Below are 23,410 nucleotides of genomic sequence, written 5' to 3' on the forward strand. Positions count from 1 at the left end.
TTTTGTCCCAGCAGGAGCCAAGGTGATTGCAGTTAATGTAAAGCTTAATTACTGGTTTGTGGGTTGTTGTCCCTCCCCGCCCTCTGAAGTCGATAACAGTGAAATTCTAAGATCAAGCCAGAAAGACTATAAATGAAGTTGTATCCAAGTTCATGATCAGTCAGGCTGACTCTTGGGAAAAAGGAACACATCACAGATTTATCGTTAATCTTCACACTCAGCTCTTTAATCAAGGCAGCTGTCCAGAAGTTAATAGGTATAAAGCTTGATTTACAACACAAAGGAGATTAAAAGATAAACACTGTTTCCAGTTTTATTTTATTTTTCAGTTTGACACAGTTATGATCTACCAAAAAGGAGCCTTCTAACTATTCTCAGAGCAGTTATTAACATGCAAACTCCTGGGCAGATCCATTAAGAGACCAAAAAGCAGGTTTCCATTTGCAGAGAGAAACTCTTTGCCTTTTCATTTACACTTCGGGATCAGAGCCTGACACCGAATCCCCTTTGTAACAAGGGGCTGTCCAGCACCTTTACAGCAGGCAAAGAGATCAAAGACGCAGCAGAGGGAATTCTGCCCCTGCACCCCAGAAAGCACTGAGAGCAGCATTTGGGTCATCACATGGAGCATTTCAAATTCTTGGATCAAGGGATCATTTTTAATTGCTTTTGGGGGGAGGCCCCAACCTCCTCTCACCCCAGACATAAGACACCCCCTATTTCAGCAACCCTCCCACAAGCTAAGGAGCCGTTGTCATGAAAGGGTGAGCCCTCAGTGAAATCCCAGTGAAGACAAAGGCAGACAGATCCCCAGTTACCAGGTTCCTTGGGCACAGCTCCCTAACCATTCTCCTAGGGCTCATGCACACACAGCCTAACCAGCTGCAACCTCATCCTCCAGAGGATCTTGTCCCTCCCAAGGCCTCTAACATTGAGACAAGCCGCAGGCTTCACAGATGAGTCACCTGACAAGGATCTGCTCAATTCAGCTAACAGTTTCAGCTATTTCTGTGTACTTCCTGCAGTCCGTTGATTGAAGAAGCCCAGGACAGGATCCCTCTTACCGGGACAATGCACAACACCCTGCAATGATTGGCTGCATCGTTAATATAATTATAACATAAGCATTATTAACAAATAACAACATGAGATTCAACTTGGAAGAGTGCATCTGTGGGAAAGAATCCAATGCCCAGACACGCAGGAGGAGGGACAAGCCTGGGAAGCAGTGATGGCCAGAAGAGGGTGGGAGTGACAGGGGGATAGCAAATTAGGCATGAGTTTGCAATGGGATGTAGTAGTAGCAAGAGTCCAGTGCAATTTGGGGTGGCGCATGCAGCAGGGGCTACCTCTGGAAGAGTGAATTAATTGCTGGCCACCGCACTACCAGAACAATACTGACAAACTGGAGGGAGTTCAACAAAATGCAGCTACAATTATAAGGGAGCTGAGGGGACCGGGGCTGGATCAAGGCCCAGGTACCACAGGCCCATGCCAAAGGCCCCAGCTCCTGCAGTCACATGATAAGATCAGAATCTCAGCTTTCATTTTAAAAGAATTGTGTTTCTAACCCTCACAGACACAAAGAAAGCCTGAAAACATGGGGTGAGTGTAACCTGAGTTTGCAGAGAGCCTGAAACAATAGCTTCAAGAAGTGTACGCTGCGCTATTCATCTTAACTCTGAAACCTGCTACCACACCACAAGGGGCAGGGCCACAGCCTGGGGGTGGGCCATATGGGACCTCAGCATGGGATGGCCCTAGGGTCCTGGATTGCCTTATCTCAGCCTAGGAGGGACTGATATATAAAATGAGATTAAGGTCCAGATTGTAACTACGTGCCCGGGGTTGCGGGGGAAGGGCAAGAGGAGCCTTCCCCACCCACTGCTGCAATATGAGTTGAAAGCAGAGGCCAAGTGCCAGGCTCACCCCAATGGTGGCACCAGCCACTCCAGCAGGGGAAGGGATGAGGAGAGGGCAGGACTGCGGACCTCCCCCACTCCTCACTGGCCAGCAGCACTGAGGAATGTGCACTCTGCATCCTTTTAGGGGGGAGTGGGTTGCTTAAAATGCCTCTTGGGCTCCCATTGGGCTGTGCTTTGAAGGCCCAACCCAGCTCTGGAAGTGCGACATCTGTGTCACGCGGCTGGGTTGGGGTACATCTGAAGGGTGGAAACAGCCAGGAGAGGGGTTAGGATGGCACAAGAGAGTGTGATTGGGAGCAATGGGGTGGGGTTAAGGAGGCTGAATAGCAGCAAAGCCTTCCAGCCAGAGAGATCTACCAGTCGGCCACGGGGCGTGGCAGAAGCTCTGTGAACTGTGAAAGGCACGCTGGGCAAAGCCCTCGCACGTGTCCTAGAGGGGACAATCCTGGCCCTGGCCCTGGGCGAGGGGCTGGGTGTTCTAACAGGCCTATCCTGTCCCCAATTTCTGTGAGGAATCAGGCCCCAGTGCAGAAGGGAGGGGGCCACTTCCTGTGGGAGTCGGACCCGTCAACTGCTGACCCGGTCAAGCCCAATATCGTCATTGGTAGTGCGGTGGCAGCTAAGAGCAGGTCCCCAGGGTGCCAGGCACTGAGCAGAGAGACACGGTTCTGCCAGCCTCGCGAGATCAAAAATTATGAGACAGGCCCCCCCCAAAATCACAAGATTGGCCCCAATATCATGAGATTGGCTCACAAAATCATGAGGGGTCCCCCTCCCAAAAAAAGACTAGACGGTGTTTTTTAGTTTGTCTGTTTATTGCTGCAACCCCACCCCCCACCCCAGCCCCAGCATGTGTGGCTCACACTCAGTGTCGCCCTCTCTCCCGAATGTATTGGCTGAGTGATTCTGGCCCCATCTGCCTGTCCCCTGCCCAGCGATGTATTCTGCTCCCACCCAGTTTCTCTCTCCGTCCAGCCTCCTCTCTGCTCCTGGGACTCTTCACTCCCTTCTCCCCGGCCTGGAGGGGGCTGCAGCAGGGTCCCCTCTCTCCCTTCCAGGCTTGGGGTGGGGGGAAGCTCCAGTAGCTCTTCACCCCTTCTGCCCCCTCCCAGGCCAGGTGCTGCAGGGAGCAGGCTCAGAAGAACCATCTCCCATTGCTCACAGGAGGGGAGGAGGGAGCAGAACTGCCCTGAGCAGCTGGGCTTTTTATCTCTCCTCTCTCCGCCTAGGAGAACGGCTTTGGGGCGCTAAGGGGGAAAAGAGCTCTTCCTACAGAAGCTCTGATTGGTTGCTCAGCCCCAGGAGGCAGATTCCCCAATCAGAGGCAGATTCCCCCCAGGCAGGGCTACATTTGGCCAGAGGGTTGGAGCATCTCTGGTCATTGCAAAACGGGCGCTGGCCTCGGCTGAAATCCCATCCCCGGGAGAGCTGGCCACACGGGAGACAGGCTCTGCCCCAAAGAGCTTCAGTCCTAAGTAAATGAAGGGTGGGAGGGGAAACGGAGGCACAGGGAAGGGGCGTGATTGGCCTAAGACAGAGATGGGCAAACTATGGCCCACGGGCCACATCCGGCCCGGCCCCTGAGCTCCTGGCCCAGGAGGCTCACCCCCGGCCCCTTCCCCGCTGTTCCCCCTCCCACGCCGCCGCATGGGCAGCGGGGCTGCGAGCTCCTGCCGCAGCGAACGGCATGGTACGGGGGGGGGCAGAAGGGGGGGGCGTGTGCGCGCAGCGGTGAGAGGGTTGGGTAGGGTGTCCTGGGGGGCAGTCAGGGGACAGGGAGCTGCTGGTGGTTGGATGGGGTGGAGGTTCTGGGGCGCTCAGGGGTCGGGGAAACAGGGCGGGTTGGAAAGGTGTGGGAGTCCCGGGGGGCCTGTCAGGGGGTGGGGATGTGGATAGGTCGGCGCAGTCAGGGGACAGGGAGCAGGGGGGTTGGATGGGTAGGAGGTTCTGAGGGGGGCAGTCAGGGGGCAGGAAGTGGGAGGGGTCGGATAGGGAGCAGGGGTCAGGTTGTTTGGGGAGGCACAGCCTTCCCTACTCAGCCCTCCATATAGTTTCGCACCCCGATGTGGCCCTTGGGCCAGAAAGTTTGCCCACCCCTGGCCTAAGAGGACACAGCAAGCGTGGCAGAGCCCGGATTAAACCAGTAATAACCAGAGACAGGCCCGCACCTGAAGTCCAGATCAGAACTCTCGACCTCTGGGGAGGGGCAGAGTCAAACTCAAACCCAGCTCCAGGTTTCCTGTTGGGTGGTTTCTGTAGCAGGAACCACAAATCCATTCCAGATGCCCTGAAATGGAGGATGCCCATGCAGGCCTCTCTCCGGCAATAACACGGGTCCTGAGAAGAGTTTCGTTCCATTCCAGGGGCTAGAGGCTGTGCAGAAATCAACACAGGCGTTGCTGTGAGCTTCTCGCTGCTAACCCGTCCTCTGGGGGCCTGGGTTTTGTTCCAGGGGCACAGCATCCGTGAAGCATGAAGGGAAAGAGGGCTGCAGCAGGCAAGCAGGAGCAGAGAGCTGGCCAGCTGTGGTGGGAGGGAGCGGGGAGAAGAGGAGGAGGAAGGTAGATGGCCTGGCCTCCTTCTCTGCCTTCATGTCATGGCTCTGGAGAGGAAGTGAAAAGCGGAAAAGCAGAGCCAGGCAGGAATGTGCTGCTCCAGCCAAATCGCTGGCTGCCCCAGCCTCTGGCCACACCCTTTCAGACTCAGGCAGCCAGTTGAGGTGGACTGTGTGACCTCTCCAGAGGTGTCTGCCTCTGGCATTATCCTCACTAGGCCAGGGAACCCCAGTTAGAGCATCCTCTAGCAGAACTTTCTCAGGCCTCAGAGCAAGCAGTCTCCTTGGGGGAAGTGATGAAGAGAGCTCCAGACACGCCCCGGACAGCTGCACGCGACATTTCCCTCCACAGCCTGACGCTGCCGTGCGATCTCTCTCTGGTTTGGGGGCGGATTATGCATTTTTTCCACTAACTAGTTTTCATGCCTTTTTTTTTTCTTTTAAAGGCACAATGTTTTTCTTTGAAACAGACAGAAAGTAACTGCCCGTTCGCTGCCTGTACAAGCCCCACCCTGATGCAAGGCTGAGACTTTTCCCTCCCACCACAAAACATCTAACAACAGAGGACCCCTTGGCACACAGAAAGGAAGCTGCTGAAAATAAACGCTATTTTGAACTGTTTTAACTTCTTGCGCTGGCACTTTCTGAGCTGGATCCCACTCTCCTCCTCTGCCTGCAGAGGGGGAGCCAGCTACACTGGGAGTGTAGCCGAGAAGGCTCTGAAAACGGATTTAACAACCCTTAAGTAAGTGGCTTAGTTTTCTTCTTGTCTTTACATTTGTTCCAGGGATAGCACTGAAATAGAGGCTGCTTACAAATAATCACATGCAGCACCCTAACTGGGAATGAAATCCATTAGCGAGGGGAGACTTCTCCCCGAGGATGGAGCATTCGTTTGTCACCCAAACTGAGTTTTCCTTGGCCTGTTGCCAGCTCCAGTCCTTGAAAGAAAGGGTGGCATGGTTTTGGTTTTGTGCAATCGTTCTGTGTTCCCCTGAATAATAGTCCTGGATTTTTATCATCCCATTTCAGGTTTAGAGTCTTTGAGGAACACTGCACAACACAAACTTTATGGCTGTCAAGATCATGAGTCTGATTCTTCACGCAGATTCTCTAGTTTTATGCTAGTGTAAGTCTGTTGATTAGTGAGTTTGACTGGTGTAAAACTGGGGTACTGCCGTAGGGAATTAGGGCCCTAGTTTTTAGTGTTTAAACCCATAGTGATTTTAGAGTAACTGTAATGGAATCACGAATGGATAGAAATAATGGAGAGCACTGGACTGAACTCTGTACTCACCCCCCCCGTGCTAACCCATGGACTTAAATAGGGCTACACTGGGGTAGGTAGGGTGGTAACTGACCCATTGTGAACTAGTGATCTCAGGCATCAGGTTTGGACTAGCTCTCTGCCATAATTTCACTAGGATCACCTCAGTCTTCCAGGGGCCTGTAAACTAAATACCAGATGTGTGTGTGTCTTTCACAGGAGACCTTAAAATCTGGGTTCCCTTTATCTGATTGGCTTGAACATGAAAGATCCCCTGCTACTTTTCAGAGAAGTTGGGGTTTCCATGGCACCAATTTTATATTTGCCATCTGCATGCAGGATGTGGGGCTGGCCCTTTCACAAAGGTCGTAGATAGAGATCTAGCCAGGTGGCGTTTGATCTGCAAGGAGGCCATGCCTCTTTGGGGTCTGCCATGATCAGGAGGAGGATGGGTTTCTACAGTCAGCCCCCAGAGGGCTACGTGCCATTCAGGAGATGCAAAAGACTATAGGGTAGGTACTGATACAAACTCCAGGGTAGGTTTACCAGCCTCTCAGATGGGCCTTTGTCAAAGCTCTAGTCTCAGTGAGTTGAATCATAGCTCCTACCTGAAATCTTGGTGCTTGATGGGTTTGGCTGAGGTTCATGTCAGTTAAACCTGGAGAGCAAAGTGAAGCCCAAGGGATTGAGGAATCCAGCCTGATGACCCAGAACTGCTGCCTTTTCACACACAGCTCCCCGCCCATCTCCCCCTGCAGGGGTGGCTGCACTTCAGTGCTGCTGGGCTATGTGAGAAGCAGTGTTGCCTGGTGGATAAAGCACTGGACCAGGGACTCAGGAGACTTGGGTTCTATTCCTGGCTATGCCACTGATTGCTGGGTGACCTTAGGCAAGTCACTTCACCGCGTGGGCCTCAGTGTTACCGTTTGTAAAATGTGGGTAATGATACTGACCTCCTTTGTAAAGTGCTTTGCGATCTACTGATGAAAAGAGCTAGATGATAACATATGTATTCCAGGCTCCCATCCTACAAGCCCACTGAAATCAAGGGGTTTCCTTGTCTGAGGGCTGCAGGAGGGGGCCCATAATTAGCAAAGTGCTTTGGGATCCCCAGAAATGATAGGTGCAATGCTATTCTGGTGTAAGGAGCACAGAGGGGAAACCACGCAAGCTAGTCAAATGCCCCTTGGGAGTGTCCTGCGATGGGATTTCACTGTTGCCTTGTCCAAGAATCTAAGCTGGGCCCTATTGCATGGCAGCCGGGCTGTGACAGTAGAAAGCAGGTGGTAACCAAGCCCCGGCTAGTGGGTGAGTGTAGGGCTGATGTCAGCTGCATTGATACAAACCCGATGTGCTCTCCTAGGGGTGATACATTGCACACCCGTGGATTGACTTTTGGTGAAGACAGACAGAGCCCTGGGAGACTTGCTGCTACCAGACCACCAGGCTTCGTTCTCGTTCCATTCTCCAAACACCAGAGCAACCCGCTCTGGTTTCTGGGTATTGCTACTCAACTGGCCTTTCCAGTACTAATGAAAACTGTAATCGGACCTGCCAGCAGAAGGCCTTCTATTGCCCTCTATGCACATCACCACATGACACAGGAAATCGGAGCTACGCTCAGGGCTTATCTTCAGGGCATCAGTTAGCTCAAGTTACTGCACTCAAGTGAGCCTAGTGAGAGAGACCACACTTCACAACAATGCTGGAGTTACCCAGAGCGATTGCACTGGCAGCAGAGTGGGACTGGATTAGCTGCTGAGGACCCGCTGTAAGTGGAGCGGTTGCAACCCCATCATTAGCTCGAGCATCAGCAAGTTGCAATAATGGAGCTTCAACCCATTCCTCCTGGCAGGCGAGCTAGCTCCGGTTTAAAGCACCACTTACAGGGTCGGTGCAAGGATATTTTGCACCCTAGGTGAAACTTCCACCTTCCCCCCCCCCCCCCCCCAACCTCTGAAAACTAGTAAACTTAGCATTATAAACAGCCTGTCAGAATGGTAATGGCTGTTGTAATGTTTCTTTTTTACCTTTAAGGCGTTTCAATTGTCTGCCATTGCCTCTGATGGTGTCCCATTCAAAGTCTCACTATTGTGCAAAGCTAAACAACTGAGCCTTGCATTGCACCACCAGCCAGGTTAGGCAGGGTGACAAATCCCCCTTGCCCCAAAGGGCCACTATCCCCCGGTGACTCATTTCTACTCCAAGTCTGTAAAGCAGACGTTTAAGGTAAATACATTATTCCTCAATATTACCCATGCACACATCTCTATTGCTAAGGGGCAGGTACCAGCTGGGGGAGCAGGGCACCCCAAGCCCAGGGCAGCAGCAGGAGCAGGAGGGGAGCGTAGGTGCCCTGGGCTCGGGCCGCCCGGTTCCCCCCAAGCAGCGCCCGGTTCCTGCTGCTCGCGGCCGGCAGGTGCAGGGCCCCAGCCAAGCTTGGCCCCTTGCGTCTCCTGCGTGGCGGCACCCCCCCGCCCACGTCCTCCCGGGGGGCCGTGGCGGCAGTGGCTGGGGAGCCTGAGAGGAGGAGTGGCCCCCGTGCAAGCAGGGGAGACTCCGAGGTGAAGAGGCTGCTTGCCCTAGTGTGGCCCGAGCGCGGGAGACTGACAGGTACCTGCCCCTAAGGAATAGTGTAAAAAAAAATTGGGGGGCACCACTTTTTGGCACCCCCAAATCTTGGCGCCCTAGCCAGCTGCCTAGTGGTTACACCGGCCCTGACCACTTAACTTGAGCTAGAGATTTTTGTGTGTGAATGCGAGTCAAGTTGGGGTAATTTTCAAGTATAACTGTGAAGACACACCCTAAGACATAGAGGGTACAGTGTAAGCCTAGGTTTAGTAGAACTCAAGTTAGCAGACTTGGGTTTCTTAGCCTAGGGCTTGAGCATCTACACTCATTGGAAACCCCAGGTTAGGAATTGTTGAACCCTGGGTGCCAACTTGAGGGTCCAGTATCTACACTGCATTATGTGGACCAGATCCACAACCCATATCCCAGAGTTCCTACCGCCCTGCCAAAACGTTGCCATTCAAGCCCTTCGTTTGTGGTGCAGTATGGGAAAACTTGACTGTCCACCAAACTTGACTGTCCAGGGGACAAAGAAAGACAGTACATGGGATTGTGGGATACACTTGGTGGACTGCCAGAGCATGTGTCCAGTGGCGCTGCATCTACACTGCAAAGGAATAGGACTTGAACCCTGGGTCCTGGCTTGACCCAGGCTCAGACCCGCCACTCCCTTATGGTCCTGAGACCCTGAGTCGGATTAGTGTGATTTGTGTGTAGATGGAAGGGAGGTTAGGCTTGAACCTGAGTTTGAACCCTGGGTTTACATCGCAGCATAGACGTATCCTGAAACTTTTATGCTGTATTAAAACACCCAGGGAGGCATCTTTCCTTGTATCCATTCTAGGCATAGGGACTCGTGTTAGTCACAAGACACCCATCCATTCATCATCAACAGTACTGGTCACTTGCAACTATTAGTTCAATCCAAACCTACCATACTAGGCCTAAATACCTGTGATTATCATCAGACCCTGCCCTTCTGCAGAGCCTTTGGCCCGAGGATCTCCAAACTGCTGTTACTAATACTCATTCGTTAGGCCCCGGGAGACAGATCACTTGAATCAGAATCTGCAACTGCTGAGGCAGTAAAGCTGACCTAGGAGGAAAACCTCAGTCCTATTCAGCTCCCAGAGAAGTGAGTGTGATTTGCCTCAGGGTTACACAGCAAAACAGTAGCAGAGGTGGGAACGCAATCTAAGAGTCCCAACTCCACACCTCTGCTCTAATCATTAGATAACACTGCCTTTCTTTGTTGCAGATTTACAGGAGCGTCTAGTATGGAATGATAAAGCTCATGCCAGTCTGCTGCCTCTCGAATATTAGCTCTATGATTCACATTTCTCAGTGCTGTTATTGTCGTTGTAGCCAGCGTGAGGAGAGAGGACCCAGGCTGCTGTAGGCATCTCCGATTGGGTGCTCAATCCAAGATGGCTGCCCTCATCACTGAAAACTTCCGCTTCCTTTCTCTGTTCTTCAAAAGCAAAGATGTGATGATCTTCAATGGCCTGGTGGCCCTGGGCACGGTGGGCAGTCAGGAACTCTTCTCTGTGGTCGCCTTCCACTGCCCCTGCTCTCCGGCCAGGAACTACATCTATGGACTGGCTGCCATTGGAGTCCCAGCCCTGGCCCTGTTCCTCATCGGCGTCATCTGGAACAACCACACCTGGAATTTGGTGGCCGAGTGCCACAAGAGAGGGGCCAAGAACTTCTCAGCTGCAGCCACCTTCCTGCTCTTCGGCTCCATCATAGGGCGGGCTGCCGTGGCCCCTGTCACCTGGTCAGTCATCTCATTGCTCCGCGGAGAAGCCTACATCTGTGCCCTCAGTGAATTTGTGGATCCTGCCTCCCTAGATGAATTTCCATCCAGATATGGACCGGAGACCCTGGCCAGGTTCCCTTGTAAGGACATTCCAGGGAACTTGACAAGTTTTAAGGAAGAAGTTATAAGAAGACTAAGATATGAGTCCCAGGTATTGATTTACTTGTATGTCTGGGTGTGGAAGGAATGTTGACAAGGAGTTAAAGGAGACCGGGAGCCAGGTCTCCCGTGTACTATTTCTGGCTCAGGATGAGAGTGAGACTGAGGGCAAAGATTCCAAGGCTCAGAGACAGAAATTGAAATCCTGGCCCCATTGAAGTCAATGGGAGTTTTGCCATTTACTTAATTGAAGCCAGGATATTACATAGTGTTGTCTAGTGGTTAGAGCAGGACACCTGGGCTGTATTCCCGACTCTGCCACTGACTTACTGTGTGACCTTGGGAAAGTTACTTTCCCCTTCTGTGCCTCATTATCTTCCTCTCCGAGGGAGATAATACCCACTTTCCCCTCTGTGGCTCAACCTATGTACCAATAAATTCTCTTTGAAACTGCAGCATTGGGAAGCCAAGATAAGCAAAATGGGGAAAGTGGCCCTGAAACACTCAGCTCTGTTCTGAGCTGTGACAGGGCAGGATGCCCATCCTGTCTCTTTTCAAGCCACAAACCGCTCAGAGCTCCGTATTTACAATATCGTACACTCCTTAACTCACTTGGCCAAGGAACGGGGAGACAGAAGGTACCTTCCACATCGGAAGTGGGGGGTGAGGGGGCAGCAGCATCAGGGCCCACTCAGGCTCCACCTTCTCTTGAGCACATTCTTCCTGTGGTAGCTTTCTCCAGCCCATCCCCAGTCTATCAGTTAGGCACAGCTGTGCCCCTCCGGTTCACTCTGGGGTGATTTAATTGATGTTCCCATGATCAGAGTGCTGGTAGAGCTGCTGTTGCCCAGCCCTCTGTCATAGCAGCCCATGCCTGTGAGCACCGTGTGTCCAGAAATCTGGAATGAGTTACACCTAATCTGAGGTGCAAGCTGTCCCAGGACCAGGGTTAGCTCCCAGAAACCTGTACACTTTTTACATTAATAATCTGCTTTGGGGGGAAGTTTGCTTTTAAGACACATGTTCATGGCTTTGTGAGGACCTACCGAAAAGAAAAAGAAAAAATGCAGCATTTGTTAGGTGCAAGAGGACAATACATTATCCAGACACCAGGAGATCAGTTATCAGAACCAACTCCACATCAGCTGACCCAGCGCTTTGCAGCACCATAGAATCATAGAATATCAGGGTTGGAAGGGACCTCAGGAGGTCATCTAGTCCAACCCCCTGCTCAAAGCAGGAACGATCCCCAATTAAATCATCCCAGTCAGGGCTTTGTCAAGCCTGACCTTAAAAATATCTAAGGAAGGAGATTCCACCACCTCCCTAGGTAACGCATTCCAGTGTTTCACCACCCTCATAGTGAAAAAGTTTTTCCTAATATCCAACCTAAACCTCCCCCACTGCAACTTGAGACCATTACTCCTTGTTCTGTCATCTGCTACCACTGAGAACAGTCTAGATCCATCCTCTTTGGAACCCCCTTTCAGGTAGTTGAAAGCAGCTATCAAATCCCCCCTCATTCTTCTCTTCCATAGACTAAACATCCCCAGTTCCCTCAGACTCTCCTCATAACTCACGTGTTCCAGTCCCCTAATCATTTTTGTTGCCCTCCGCTGGACTCTTTCCAATTTTTCCACATCCTTCTTGTAGTGTGGGGCCCAAAACTGGACACAGTACTCCAGATGAGGCCTCACCAATGTCGAATAGAGGGGAACGATCACGTCCCTCGATCTGCTGGCAATGCCCCTACTTATACAGCCCAAAATGCCATTGGCCTTCTTGGCAATATCATATCCAGCTTCTCATCCACTGTAACCCCTAGGTCCTTTTCTGCAGAACTGCTGCCGAGCCATTCGGTCCCTAGTCTGTAACGGTGCATGGGATTCTTCCGTCCTAAGTGCAGGACTCTGCACTTGTTCTTGTTGAACCTCATCAGATTTCTTTTGGCCCAATCCTTCAATTTGTCTAGGGCCCTCTGTATCCTATCCCTATCCTCCAGCGTATCTACTTCTCCTCCCAGTTTAGTGTCATCTGCAAACTTGCTGAGGGTGCAATCCACACCATCCTCCAGATCGTTTATGAAGATATTGAACAAAACCAGCCTGAGGACCGATCCTTGGGGCACTCCACTTGATACCGGCTGCCAACTAGACATGGAGCCATTGATCACTACCCGTTGAGCCCGACAATCTAGCCAGCTTGCTATCCACCTTATAGTCCATTCATCCAGCCCATACTTCTTTAACTTGCTGGCAAGAATACTGTGGGAGACAGTGTCAAAAGCTTTGCTAAAGTCAAGGAACACCACATGCACTGCATTCCCCTCATCCACACAGAGCCAGTTATCTCCTCATAGAAGGCAATTAGATTAGTCAGGCATGATTTGCCCTTAGTGAATCCATGCTGATTGTTCCTGATCACTTTCCTCTCCTCTAAGTGCTTCAGAATTGATTCCTTGAGGATCTGCTCCATGATTTTTCCAGGGACTGAGGTGAGGCTGACTGGCCTGTAGTTCCCAGGATCCTCCTCCTTCCCTTTTTTAAAGATGGGCACTACATTAGCCTTTTTCCAGTCATCTGGGACCTCCCCCGAGCGCCATGAGTTTTCAAAGATAATGGCCAATGGCTCTGCAATCACATCCGCCAACTCCTTTAGCACTCTCGGATGCAACGCATCCGGCCCCATGGACTTGTGCTCGTCCAGCTTTTCTAAATAGTCCCAAACCACTTCTTTCTCCACAGAGGGCTGGTCACCTCCTCCCCATGCTGTGCTGCCCAGTGCAGTAATCTGGGAGCTGACCTTGTTCGTGAAGACAGAGGCAAAAAGAGCATTGAGTACATTAGCTTTTTCCACATCCTCTGTCACTAGATTGGCTCCCTCATTCAGTAAGGGGCCCACACTTTCCTTGTCTTTCTTCTTGTTGCTAACATACCTGAAGAAACCCTTCTTGTTACTCTTAACATCTCTTGCTAGCTGCAACTCCAGGTGTGATTTGGCCTTCCTGATTTCACTCCTGCATGCCCGAGCAATATTTTTATACTCATCCCTAGTCATTTGTCCAATCTTCCACTTCTTGTAAGCTTCTTTTTTATATTTAAGTTCAGCAAGGATTTCACTGTTAAGCCAAGCTGGTCGCCTGCCATATTTACTATTCTTTCTACACATTGGGATGGTTTGTCCCTGTAACCTCAGTAAGGATTCTTTAAAATACAGCCAGCTCTCCTGGACCCCTTTCCCCCTTATGTTATTCTCCCAGGGGATCTTGCCCATCAGTTCCCTGAGGGAGTCAAAGTCCGCTTTTCTGAAGTCCAGGGTCTGTATTCTGCTGCTTTCCTTTCTTCCTTGTGTCAAGATCCTGAACTTGACCATCTCATGGTCGCTGCCTCCCAGGTTCCCATCCACTTTTGCTTCTCCTACTAATTCTTCCCAGTTTGTGAGCAGCAGGTCAAGAAGAGCTCTGCCCCTAGTTGGTTCCTCCAGCATTTGCACCGGGAAATTGCCCCCTACATTTTCCAAAAACTTCCTGGATTGTCTGTGCACCGCTGTATTGCTCTCCCAGCAGATATCAGGGTGATTGAAGTCTCCCATGAGAACCAGGGCGTGCGATCTAGTAACTTCTGCGAGTTGCCGGAAGAAAGCCTCGTCCACCTCATCCCCCTGGTCCAGTGGTCTATAGTAGACTCCCACCACGACATCATCCTTGTTGCTCACACTTCTAAACTTAACCCAGAGACTCTCAGGTTTTTCTGCAGTTTCATACTTGAGCTCTGAGCAGTCATACTGCTCTCTTACATACAGTGCAACTCCCCCACCTTTTCTGCCCTGCCTGTCCTTCCTGAACAGCTTATATCCATCCATGTCAGTACTCCAGTCATGTGAGTTATCCCACCAAGTCTCTGTTATTCCAATCACATCATAATTCCTTGACTTTTCCAGGACTTCCAGTTCTCCCTGCTTGTTTCCCAGGCTTCGTGCATTTGTGTATAGGCACTTGAGATAACCCGCTGATCGCCCGTTTCTCAGTATGAGGCAGGAGCCCTCCCCTCTCACGCGCTCCTGCTCGTGCTTCCTCCCAGTATCCCACTTCCCCACTTACCTCAGGGCTTTGGTCTTCTTCCCCCGGTGAACCTAGTTTAAAGCCCTCCTCACTAGGTTAGCCAGCCTGCTTGCAAAGATGCTCTTCCTTCTCTTTGTTAGGTGGAGCCCGTCTCTGCCTAGCACTCCTCCTTCTTGGAACACCATCCCATGGTCAAAGAATCCAAAGCCTTCTTTCCGACACCACCTGCGTAGCCATTCGTTGACTTCCACGATTCGATGGTCTCAACCCAGGCCTTTTCCTTCCACGGGGAGGATGGACGAGAACACCACTTGCACCTCAAACTCCTTTATTCTTCTTCCCAGAGCCACGTAGTCTGCAGTGATCCACTCAAGGTCATTCTTGGCAGTATCATTGGTGCCCACGTGGAGAAGCAGGAAGGGATAGCGATCCGAGGGCTTGATGAGTCTCGGCAGTCTCTCCGTCACATCACGAATCTTAGCTCCTGGCAAGCAGCAGACTTCTCGGTTTTCCCGGTCAGGGCGGCAGATCGGGGACTCTCTCCTCAGGGGGACTGAGTCATCTACCACCACCACCCGCCTCCTTCTCTTGGGAGCGGTGGTCATGGAACCCCCAACCCTAGGACAGTGCATCTCCTGCCTTCCAGTCGGTGGAGTCTCCTTCTGCTCCCTTCCCTCAGACGTATCATCTGGTCCACTCTCCGCATTAGTACCTGTGGAGAGAACATGAAAACAGTTACTTACCTGTATCGGCATTGCTGGTACATGGACGTTCCCCTTTTTTCTTCTGGAGGTCACATGATGCCAAATTTCTTCACCGTCCTCCTGTCCCCGATGTGCAGCCTGCTCTGAATCTTCAGAACCTTGTGCCCGTAGAAGCATATCCTGACATCTGTCCAGGAAATCTTCAGTTTCTCTTATGCAACGCAGGGTCGATACCTGTTGCTCCAGACCTTGAATCTTCTCTTCCAATATGGAGACCAGCTTGCACTTTATACAGACAAAGTTGCTTCTGTCCTGTGGAAGAAAGACAAACATAGCACATCCAGTGCAGGTCACAACAGCTGAACACCCCCCATCCATATTACCTTCCTTCTATGAGCTTCCTCAGGAGTTGTAGTAATTACTCAGAGAATCCGGCAAGATGTAAGCCTCAGTGGGCTCTCCGCAGGCGAACTCCCAGGCAAACTCCTTCTGTTAGCTGCTGTGCTGTTCGCTGCTCAGCTGGTTCGCTGCTGACTGGCTTTTTATACAGTGAGGCCCACTTAAGGCTCACCTGGAACAAAGCACTCCCACTTCCCGCCCCTTTTCAAACAACCAATCAAGCACACAGTCAAACTATCCTCACAACAAACACTCAGATACATGTTGGATCTGAGTAAGATAGACAAGTCTGTCCACTCTGCAGTGATCCCCTTGTGGCCCAGTCCGGAGCAGAAATGATGGGGTGTCCTTGAATTAGAATAGAAGGAGTTGCCCAGGTCAAGGTGCATTGGCCACGCTGTGAGGGGTTCCAAGTCTGGAGTAGGAGGGGAAGCAGCGGATCAGGACTGAGGTTCATCAGCTGAGCTGTCTTGGCTCCAGTCTGGAAGAGCAGGAACGGCTGCCGGTCAGGACTGAAGGGCATTGGCAGAGGATTGCTGGGAATCTCACACAGCACCTGCTTATGCTATAGTCAGTTCTAGTCAGTGGCTATCAGTACGGCATCATGTTCACAGAGAGAAAGAATCCGAGGGCTGGTGTCCTCCTGAGCCAGCATGAACTGGGGAAACGCCAGTATGAAATGGGGCAGGTTCTTTAATCGGAGATTGGACTGATGAGCTGTTCTGATGTAGCCCTCTCTCTCTTTCTCAGCTCTTTGGATGGCTGCTCATTGGGGTCATCGCAGTCTTGGTTTTCCTCACCAAGTGCCTGAAGCACTGCTGCTCACCGCTGAGCTACCGGCAAGAGGGCTACTGGGCCCAGTACCGCTCTAGCGAGGCCAAGCTCTTCCAGCGCACCGCCGAAGTCCACTCCAAGATCCTGGCCGCCAACAATGTCAAGCAGTTCTTCGGCTTTGTGGCTCTGAATAAGGAGGAGAAAGAGCTAGTGGAGGAGTTTCCAGTGAAGGGTGTCCAGCCAAGCCCGCAGTGGAACGCCATCACTGGGGTCTATATCTACCGGGAAAATAAGGGCTTCCCACTCTACAGCCGGCTCCATAAGTGGGCCAAAGGGGTGGAAGGGAACGGGCCAGGGCCTGATGGTCAGGAAATGGTCTTCCTAGCCACATAAGAGAACCAGCAGCCCAGGGGGATGACGGGACCAGTTCCCCAAACCATCTTTGCGTCACAGTACGTTCAAATAGGTAAAAACGGCATAGGTGCACAGCTAGTCGATTTGCTGCTAATTCTCCTCCAAACAGCTGTTCCTCCTGGGCACAGCACGGGAGGAAGGATGAACAGCTTCAGGATAAAGACCAACTGCATCGTGCCAGGAACCCGTCTCTATGATACAACCAGGCACTGCTGCTCCCACACAGAGGACATGGCACCTAAAGCAGGTATGTGCACCCTGTCTCCAGACTATCAGTGCTCCAGCCCTACTGTTCTGATGCACAGACAGAGCCCCCAGGTCCTGCGTACACAAAGACATGTAACAGATGGGAAACCAGATACAATACACTGCCAGCGTTCCTCCATCTCAGCCACGAATGCTGCAGCCTCTTTGCTCTCCTTCATTTCAGGGTCAGGACAAGACCACCAAGCACAACTTCCTATTTTATTATTAAGAGTTTATCTTGCAGTTCTATAGCATAAAGAAATTCCCAGGGCAGCTGCTGGGCAGCTGCATCTGGGGTGGAACACAACAACAGTCCATCAATGCACCAAAAAACTCCAGAGTCTAAGGGTTTGTCTACATGAAGGAAGGGAGGGGGTAGTATGCACTAATTTGGATTGGTGCACATTGAAATGACCTGCGTTCACACAATGCAGACCCTGAAAGCACAGTAGCACCATAGTTAAAGGGTACAAAGTTCACCAGGCATTGAGTTAATACAAACCTATGTTCATGTATGCACATTGCTCATTCACACTATTTTGGCAGTCCTCTAAGTGCCTTCCCACACTGGTTTGCATGTCCCCAGGACTGACCTGTCGGTTTACCTGTGTATTGTCCCCCTCCGCTTCTCTGGGGTCAAGTTGCACTGATGCCAGCAAGTAGGACACTGATATTGCACAGGGAAATTTAATGAAGTGGAATGTAATTACCCAATGGGAAACTGGCCAGGACACCAAACACCCTCTTTCATGAGCACAAATGATCATCAGCTTGGTTTTATGTATCTTGAAGACAGCACCGTCAGCAGACCTGCATCCTGCTGGAGCTGGCTTCGGACAGGTTGAGTCATTAACACCACTTCCTGCAGCATCTTGGACTTCTCATCCAAGCACTGACCAGCTTCGCCCCTGCTTAGGGTCTGAGATATGGCAAGCTCATAATCAGACTTAGTTACAGAGCACACTCTTGACACTTAATTGTATCAGTTAAGCATCTTCCTCCTACTGGAAGGAGACCAGAGACCAGCCAGCCAAAAGACTGCATTATGAGCACGTCTTGTGCCTGTAGAGACTGAGGTTTGCACTGATGGGAATCGGTGGGATTCAGCCATGGGAAGCAGTGACCACTCCTCCCTTCTTTCATTGGGCTTTTTAAACTGTTTCCACTGCCTTAGATGGCTCCTGAATGAGATCCTTGCAGATTCTCTCTCAGGAACTAAGTTCCACGCTGAGAAACAGACGGGAGATTGAAATGTACCACTGTCATTGCACTATTGTGTTGTCCACTGGCTGGACACTTGATTTGAATTTATAGCATTGCACAATTCACCAGTCTCTAATTGCATGTTGAATTACATACACACAATTGTCTCTATTTTAAAGGTTGGCAGCATATTGGAGTTGGCTTTTCATATTTATAATGCTCCTTTATATATGCGCCTCGTTTTTATGCACTTTTGCTATGGCCTTTCATGATACTGTCAACCCCAAGTGTACAGATATCATGAGTCAGGCACTTCAAACTCATGTGACTCGATTAAAAATTAAGGTTTTCTTAAAAAAAAAAATAAATAAATTGACAGGTTTCAGAGTAACAGCCGTGTTAGTCTGTATTCGCAAAAAGAAAAGGAGTACTTGTGGCACCTTAGAGACTAATCAATTTATTTGAGCATAAGCTTTCGTGAGCTACGGCTTTTTCTCTTTGCTTTCTGATTTCTGAACATTTTGGGTGCAGCTGGGTCAAAGAAAAGCGTGAAAATGTGAACACGAGGGCCAGAAACTTACTTTGTTTTTTTAAATTAAAGTTCCGATTCTGTCATGTTCGCACGACTCCAGGAGCTGACGGTTTAAGCAGACCTCCAACTATCATGAGAGGTGGTGATATTGCTTTCATAATCCTTGCTGCACTGATTTGGGTGCAGGTTTTACAGAGGATCGATGCAGTGGGTGAAGGGAGGACCGGACCCTGCTCTGTCACTCTGCTCTCTTGTGAGTAAGAGCTGGAGCATAGCTAGCAATTGGAAACGGGCACTGGGGGACATCTCATGGACTGCTGGTGCTAATACACACAGGTTGTCATCGCTATACATCACATGCTGGCAGGAAGTGAAGTGATGGCAGTCCCTTCGCTAAGGTGTTTGAGTTGGGTTTTTTAATTCTCCTTTTCCTTTACGGCGCAGACATTCTATGCAGCTGTCCTTGGCGATCTACAACAGACAACAACCAGGATGCTTACAAAAGCCTGACAAATAGAAGTCAGGATTTAGCATAATGAGTAACTGCTATTCATGCCCATCAGCTGAGCGAGGAACTCAGGCTATAGCAAGCAATAGCACCACCACTCCAGCAGCTTCTAGCCACGGGCTCTGCTGGTTATCAACTAGGAATTCAGCATGGATTTTATAACGAAGGAAGGAGCCCAATACTAAGTTAGGAACAGGCTGTTCCTCTCTCAGGATATCTCCATAAATCCAGGCAAAAATTCAAAAATCAGGCACTGTAGCCAAGATTCTTTTCCACTGCCTCTCTAATGGCTGAAAAAAGCAAATACAAATTTGCTTTAAAGATCACAAATTAATCTTAGATTCAACTAATTACAACCCACACCCTTCTTACTGAAGGTTAAACAAAAGCGTCACAAAGTCATCTTGCAAGAATTGATTTTATAACATTTTGAAGGGCCCATAATCCCACACCTCAGATTAACCCCCTGACCCTGAGGCCACAGAACCAGCCTAAGAAGATGGTTCTCAACCTGGGCTGATGTTGATCAGTGACAGCCTTCTGACGCTCATTCCTTCTCTACATAAAAAGGAGGGAATGAAAGGTGGGCAGAGGCGCGTAAACACAGACCATAAGAATGGCCAGACTGGGACAGACCCAATGGTCCAATTAGCCCAGTGTCCTATCTTCTGACAGTGGACAGCACCAGATGCTTCAGAAGGAATGAACAAAACAGGACAATTATCGAGTGATCCATCCCCTGTTGTCCAGTCCCAGCACCTGGCAGTCAGAGGTTTAGGGATACGCAGAGCATGGGGTTGCAATCCTGACCATCGTGGCTAAAAGCGATTGATGGACCTAGCCTCCATGAATTTATCTAATTCTTTTTTGCAAGTAGTTATACTTTTGGCCTTCACAATATCCCCTGGCAACAGGGTGATGGGGCATTGTGTGAAGAGGTACTTCCTTATGGTTGTTTTAACCCTGCTGCCTATTGATTTCATTGGGTGACCCCTGCTGCCTATTGATTTCATTGGGTGACCCCTGGTTCTTGTGTTATGTTAAGGGGTAAACAACCCTTCCTTATTTACTTTCTCCACACCAGTCATGATTATATAGACCCCTATCATATCCCCCCTTTGTCATCTCCTTATCAAGCAGAACAATCCCAGTCTTTATAATCTCTCCTCATATGGAAGCTGTTCCATATCCCTAATCATTTTGTTGCCCATCTCTGTACTTTTAAAAATTCTAATATATCCTTTTTGAGATAGGGCGACCAGAACTGCATTCAGTATTCAAGGTGTGGGCATCCCACAGATTTATACACTGGCATTATGATATTTTCTGTTTTATTATCAATCCCTTTCCTAATGTTCCTAACATTCTCTTAGCTTTTTTGACTGCCACTGCACATTGAGATGTTTTCAGAAAACTATCCACAATGACTCCAAGATCGCGGTCTTGAGTGGTAACAGCTAATTTAGACGTCATCGTTTTGTATGTATAGTTTGGATTATATTTTCCAGTGTGCATTACTTTGCACTTATCAACATTGAATTTCATCTGCCATTGTGTTGCCCAGTGACCCAGTTTTGCGAGATCCCATTGTGACTCTTCACAGTCAGCTTTGGACTTAACTATCTTGAGTGATTGAGTATCATCTCCAAACTTTGCCACCTCACTGTTTACCCCTTTTTCCAGATCATTTATGAATATGTTGAACAGCACAGGTCCCAGTACAGATCCTGGGGGGACCCTGCTATTTACCACTCTCCATTGTGAAAACTGACCATTTATTCCTACCCTTTGCTTCCTGTCTTTTAACCAGTTACTAACCCATGGGAGGATCTTACCTCATCTCATGACTGTTTATGCTGCTTAAGAGCCTTTGGACTGTACCCAGATTCGGAAGGGAACAACAAGAGATTCTGCTGGCGGACTATTTTCCAGTAAAGGGAAGAGGTCACATTTTCTTTCATGAAGAAGGGTTGGACATTCGGAATTAGGCTCTTCAAGTAGATGTATAACACCTCAGCTGGAGAAGCACAAAAGAACTCCCTGATACTATACTTGGTTTCTAACGATATAGTTTGTCTTTTGGAGTTAAGTGGATTTAAAAAGAGGAGAGCAGAGGGAGGTTTTGCTCAGAGCTTTCTGGAAGATGTCCAAGACAAATATTAATTAACAAAAGAACTGGTAGCACCCTAATCTGATTTAGGAAGTCACAGCTTCCTTTGCAGTTGGCAATGGGGGTGTATGGAGATATGTTTCTGTGTGTTAGATCTAGTCATTGGCCCTTTTGATGAAAAATGTTCTCTAAGAGTCACCACTTGCATGGAGCCCCTTGGACTCTGCAGGATAGTCCAGTGGTCAGGTTGCTAAGTCTGGGATTTAGGAGATGATGGGTCAAGTCCCTGTTTTGCCAGATCTCGTGTGTGACCTTGGGCCAGTCACTCCACCTGTGTCGCAACTCCCCAGCTGTACAAGGGGGTAACAGCACTGCCCTGCCTCAGCGGGAGGATGTCAGGATAAATTCATTCAAGATTGAGAAGGGCTCGGATACTACGCTGATGGTAGCCATATAAGAACCTTAGATAGGCAGTCGTATTCCAAGTATGAAAGGGTTAAAATGGGATGCGTTATTTTTCAGCAAGTAACACTTGGTTTCTTCTCTCAGTTTAATGACCTCTTAGACAGCTGCTGCTGAGGCAGTCTCCTTTCTAATTACTGTCCATCACAAGCCGTGTTTGTTACCCTAGAGGTGCTCATGAGCAATGGATCAAGCTTAATTGGATGGCCGTAGGCTTTAAGAGGAATCAATCAGGCAGGTGGTTGTGCTAAATTGCTGGCAGCACAAAGGCACTGGAGACAAATCTTTAAAGACACCGAAGCAGGTGAAATGCGAGAACATTCTTAGTGATGCTGGGAAGAGCGAGGGGGTAGGAAAGAGAAGGGAGCTTATGCCAAATCATTGTATTTAATGATGGAGAATCACTAACTGCCCCATTTCGACAGGAAAGCCATACAAAGGGTAGCGGTTTCTACTGGTTATAAAACAATCAGCATTTAAATAACTAGATCCAAAATCATCCACATGTTAAAAGTCTGTTGTATCGTGGGGCAAGATGGAAAGCTCCCGTAAATGTTTACTTCCTAGACTTTGTTCTTTCCACCTTAGTTTGGTCCTGGACAATTCAGCCGGCGGCTGGGTACTCTCAGGAAACGCACTAGTTATGGACACAGGCAGCCCATTACTGCGGATCTCCACCTCCAGCACCAGATACACAGAGTCTGCAACAGGATTTGCGTCTCTCTGCTCTGAGAGTTAGCTCTCGGCAAGAGAGCTCTTGGACTCGACGTACTCCAGTGCCGCTACTTTCACAGCCTGGATGGTTTCCGACGTGCCGTATTTCTTCTCATAATCCAGGTAGCGCTTGAAGAAAAACTTCATCCTCTTTGCTGCCAGGCTCAGGTGAATGACCCGCTCGAAAATATCCCTGCAAGAATCAAAAACCCATTCAGAACACGGATCAGCACTGGACCCGCAAGCCTGATATCCTGCCTCTGAACAATGGGCAGGACGGGTCATACTTCAGTGGAAGGCGAAGGAAATGCAGTACATACACTCAGCCTGCAGTAAAATGGAAGGTCAGATCCCTGCAAATCAGCCGGCTTCATAACCCCCTTCCTCTTTGCTTGCACGGTTACTGGCCAAATCATACAGCTATTTCTCTAAAATCCAGCCACAGTATTCGACTGAGCTCAGGGAATGGTCCCAGATTGGCTACACACTGTGGAAAGCAGGCGTTCCTTTCACTAGCTCCAAGCTCATGCCAGTGAGTAGCCCCTTCTTGCACCCTGGGTAGACTTACCAGAATTCAATTTTTAATTTTTGTAATAATTTCGACCGATAATATCGCTGATTGTTTAAGCATTTTTTTCTATTTTTATGTATCTAAATTTTTACAGTTGTGCATAATTATGGGATTTAAGAGTTTTAAAAAATATTTTATCAATTTAAATGTTCACCGTCGTGGGTAATTATGGGGGGGGGGGGGGAATCAGACGAGGGGCAGGGTCAGACAGTAATTATTTAATGACAGTAGATGTTGAGATTCAAAGAAGTTAAAGCTCTATAACCATTAAACACACAAATTGTCACCATCATGTCAAAATATATGAAGTAATTAGCCTTAAACGAAACTCTAATAAGTTCTCAAGCAGCACTTTTCTTACTTTGTCTATCTGGAAATTTTGATCATCATCCATGGAAATATTTTTCCATTGGTTTGCGCATGTGTGGGGAAGTTGACATTTGTCAATATTTACCAATAAAAATCTAACCCCTCAAAG

The 23,410-nt window shown here is 49.5% G+C and overlaps 2 protein-coding genes across 8 annotated transcripts in view; one reads left to right on the top strand and one right to left on the bottom strand.

Moving 5' to 3' along the window:
* The first annotated feature begins 4,812 nt into the window (after nucleotides 1–4,812).
* CALHM2 (calcium homeostasis modulator family member 2) lies at nucleotides 4,813–23,216 on the top strand. Of its 4 annotated transcripts, none has more exons than XR_006292499.1 (4): nucleotides 4,813–5,224; nucleotides 9,576–10,287; nucleotides 16,149–16,833; nucleotides 20,886–23,216. XR_006292499.1 is itself a non-coding variant. In XM_043552208.1 (4 exons), exons 3-4 carry the CDS (start codon nucleotides 9,745–9,747, stop codon nucleotides 16,563–16,565), a joined length of 960 nt encoding a protein of 319 aa, XP_043408143.1. In that variant the 5' UTR covers nucleotides 4,836–5,224; nucleotides 7,110–7,517; nucleotides 9,576–9,744; the 3' UTR covers nucleotides 16,566–20,131. The 4 variants fall into 4 exon arrangements, 3 of the variants coding, with proteins under 3 accessions (XP_043408143.1, XP_027676113.1, XP_007057921.1); XM_043552208.1 differs by lacking the exon at nucleotides 20,886–23,216 and adding an exon at nucleotides 7,110–7,517 and having other exon boundaries at nucleotides 4,836–5,224; nucleotides 16,149–20,131; XM_027820312.3 differs by having other exon boundaries at nucleotides 4,836–5,224; nucleotides 16,149–21,918.
* Nucleotides 22,021–23,410, bottom strand: part of PDCD11 (programmed cell death 11) — a 45,554-nt gene continuing 44,164 nt past the window's right edge. For all 4 annotated transcript variants that reach the window (XM_037905765.2, XM_043552204.1, XM_037905766.2 and 1 more), the window contains one exon: nucleotides 22,021–22,554. In XM_037905765.2, the coding sequence (XP_037761693.1) occupies nucleotides 22,383–22,554 (172 nt within the window). In that variant the 3' untranslated portion in view covers nucleotides 22,021–22,382. The remainder of the gene's footprint in view (nucleotides 22,555–23,410) is intronic.

This window comes from Chelonia mydas, chromosome 7, assembly GCF_015237465.2.
Source record: "Chelonia mydas isolate rCheMyd1 chromosome 7, rCheMyd1.pri.v2, whole genome shotgun sequence".
NCBI lineage: Eukaryota > Metazoa > Chordata > Testudines > Cheloniidae > Chelonia > Chelonia mydas.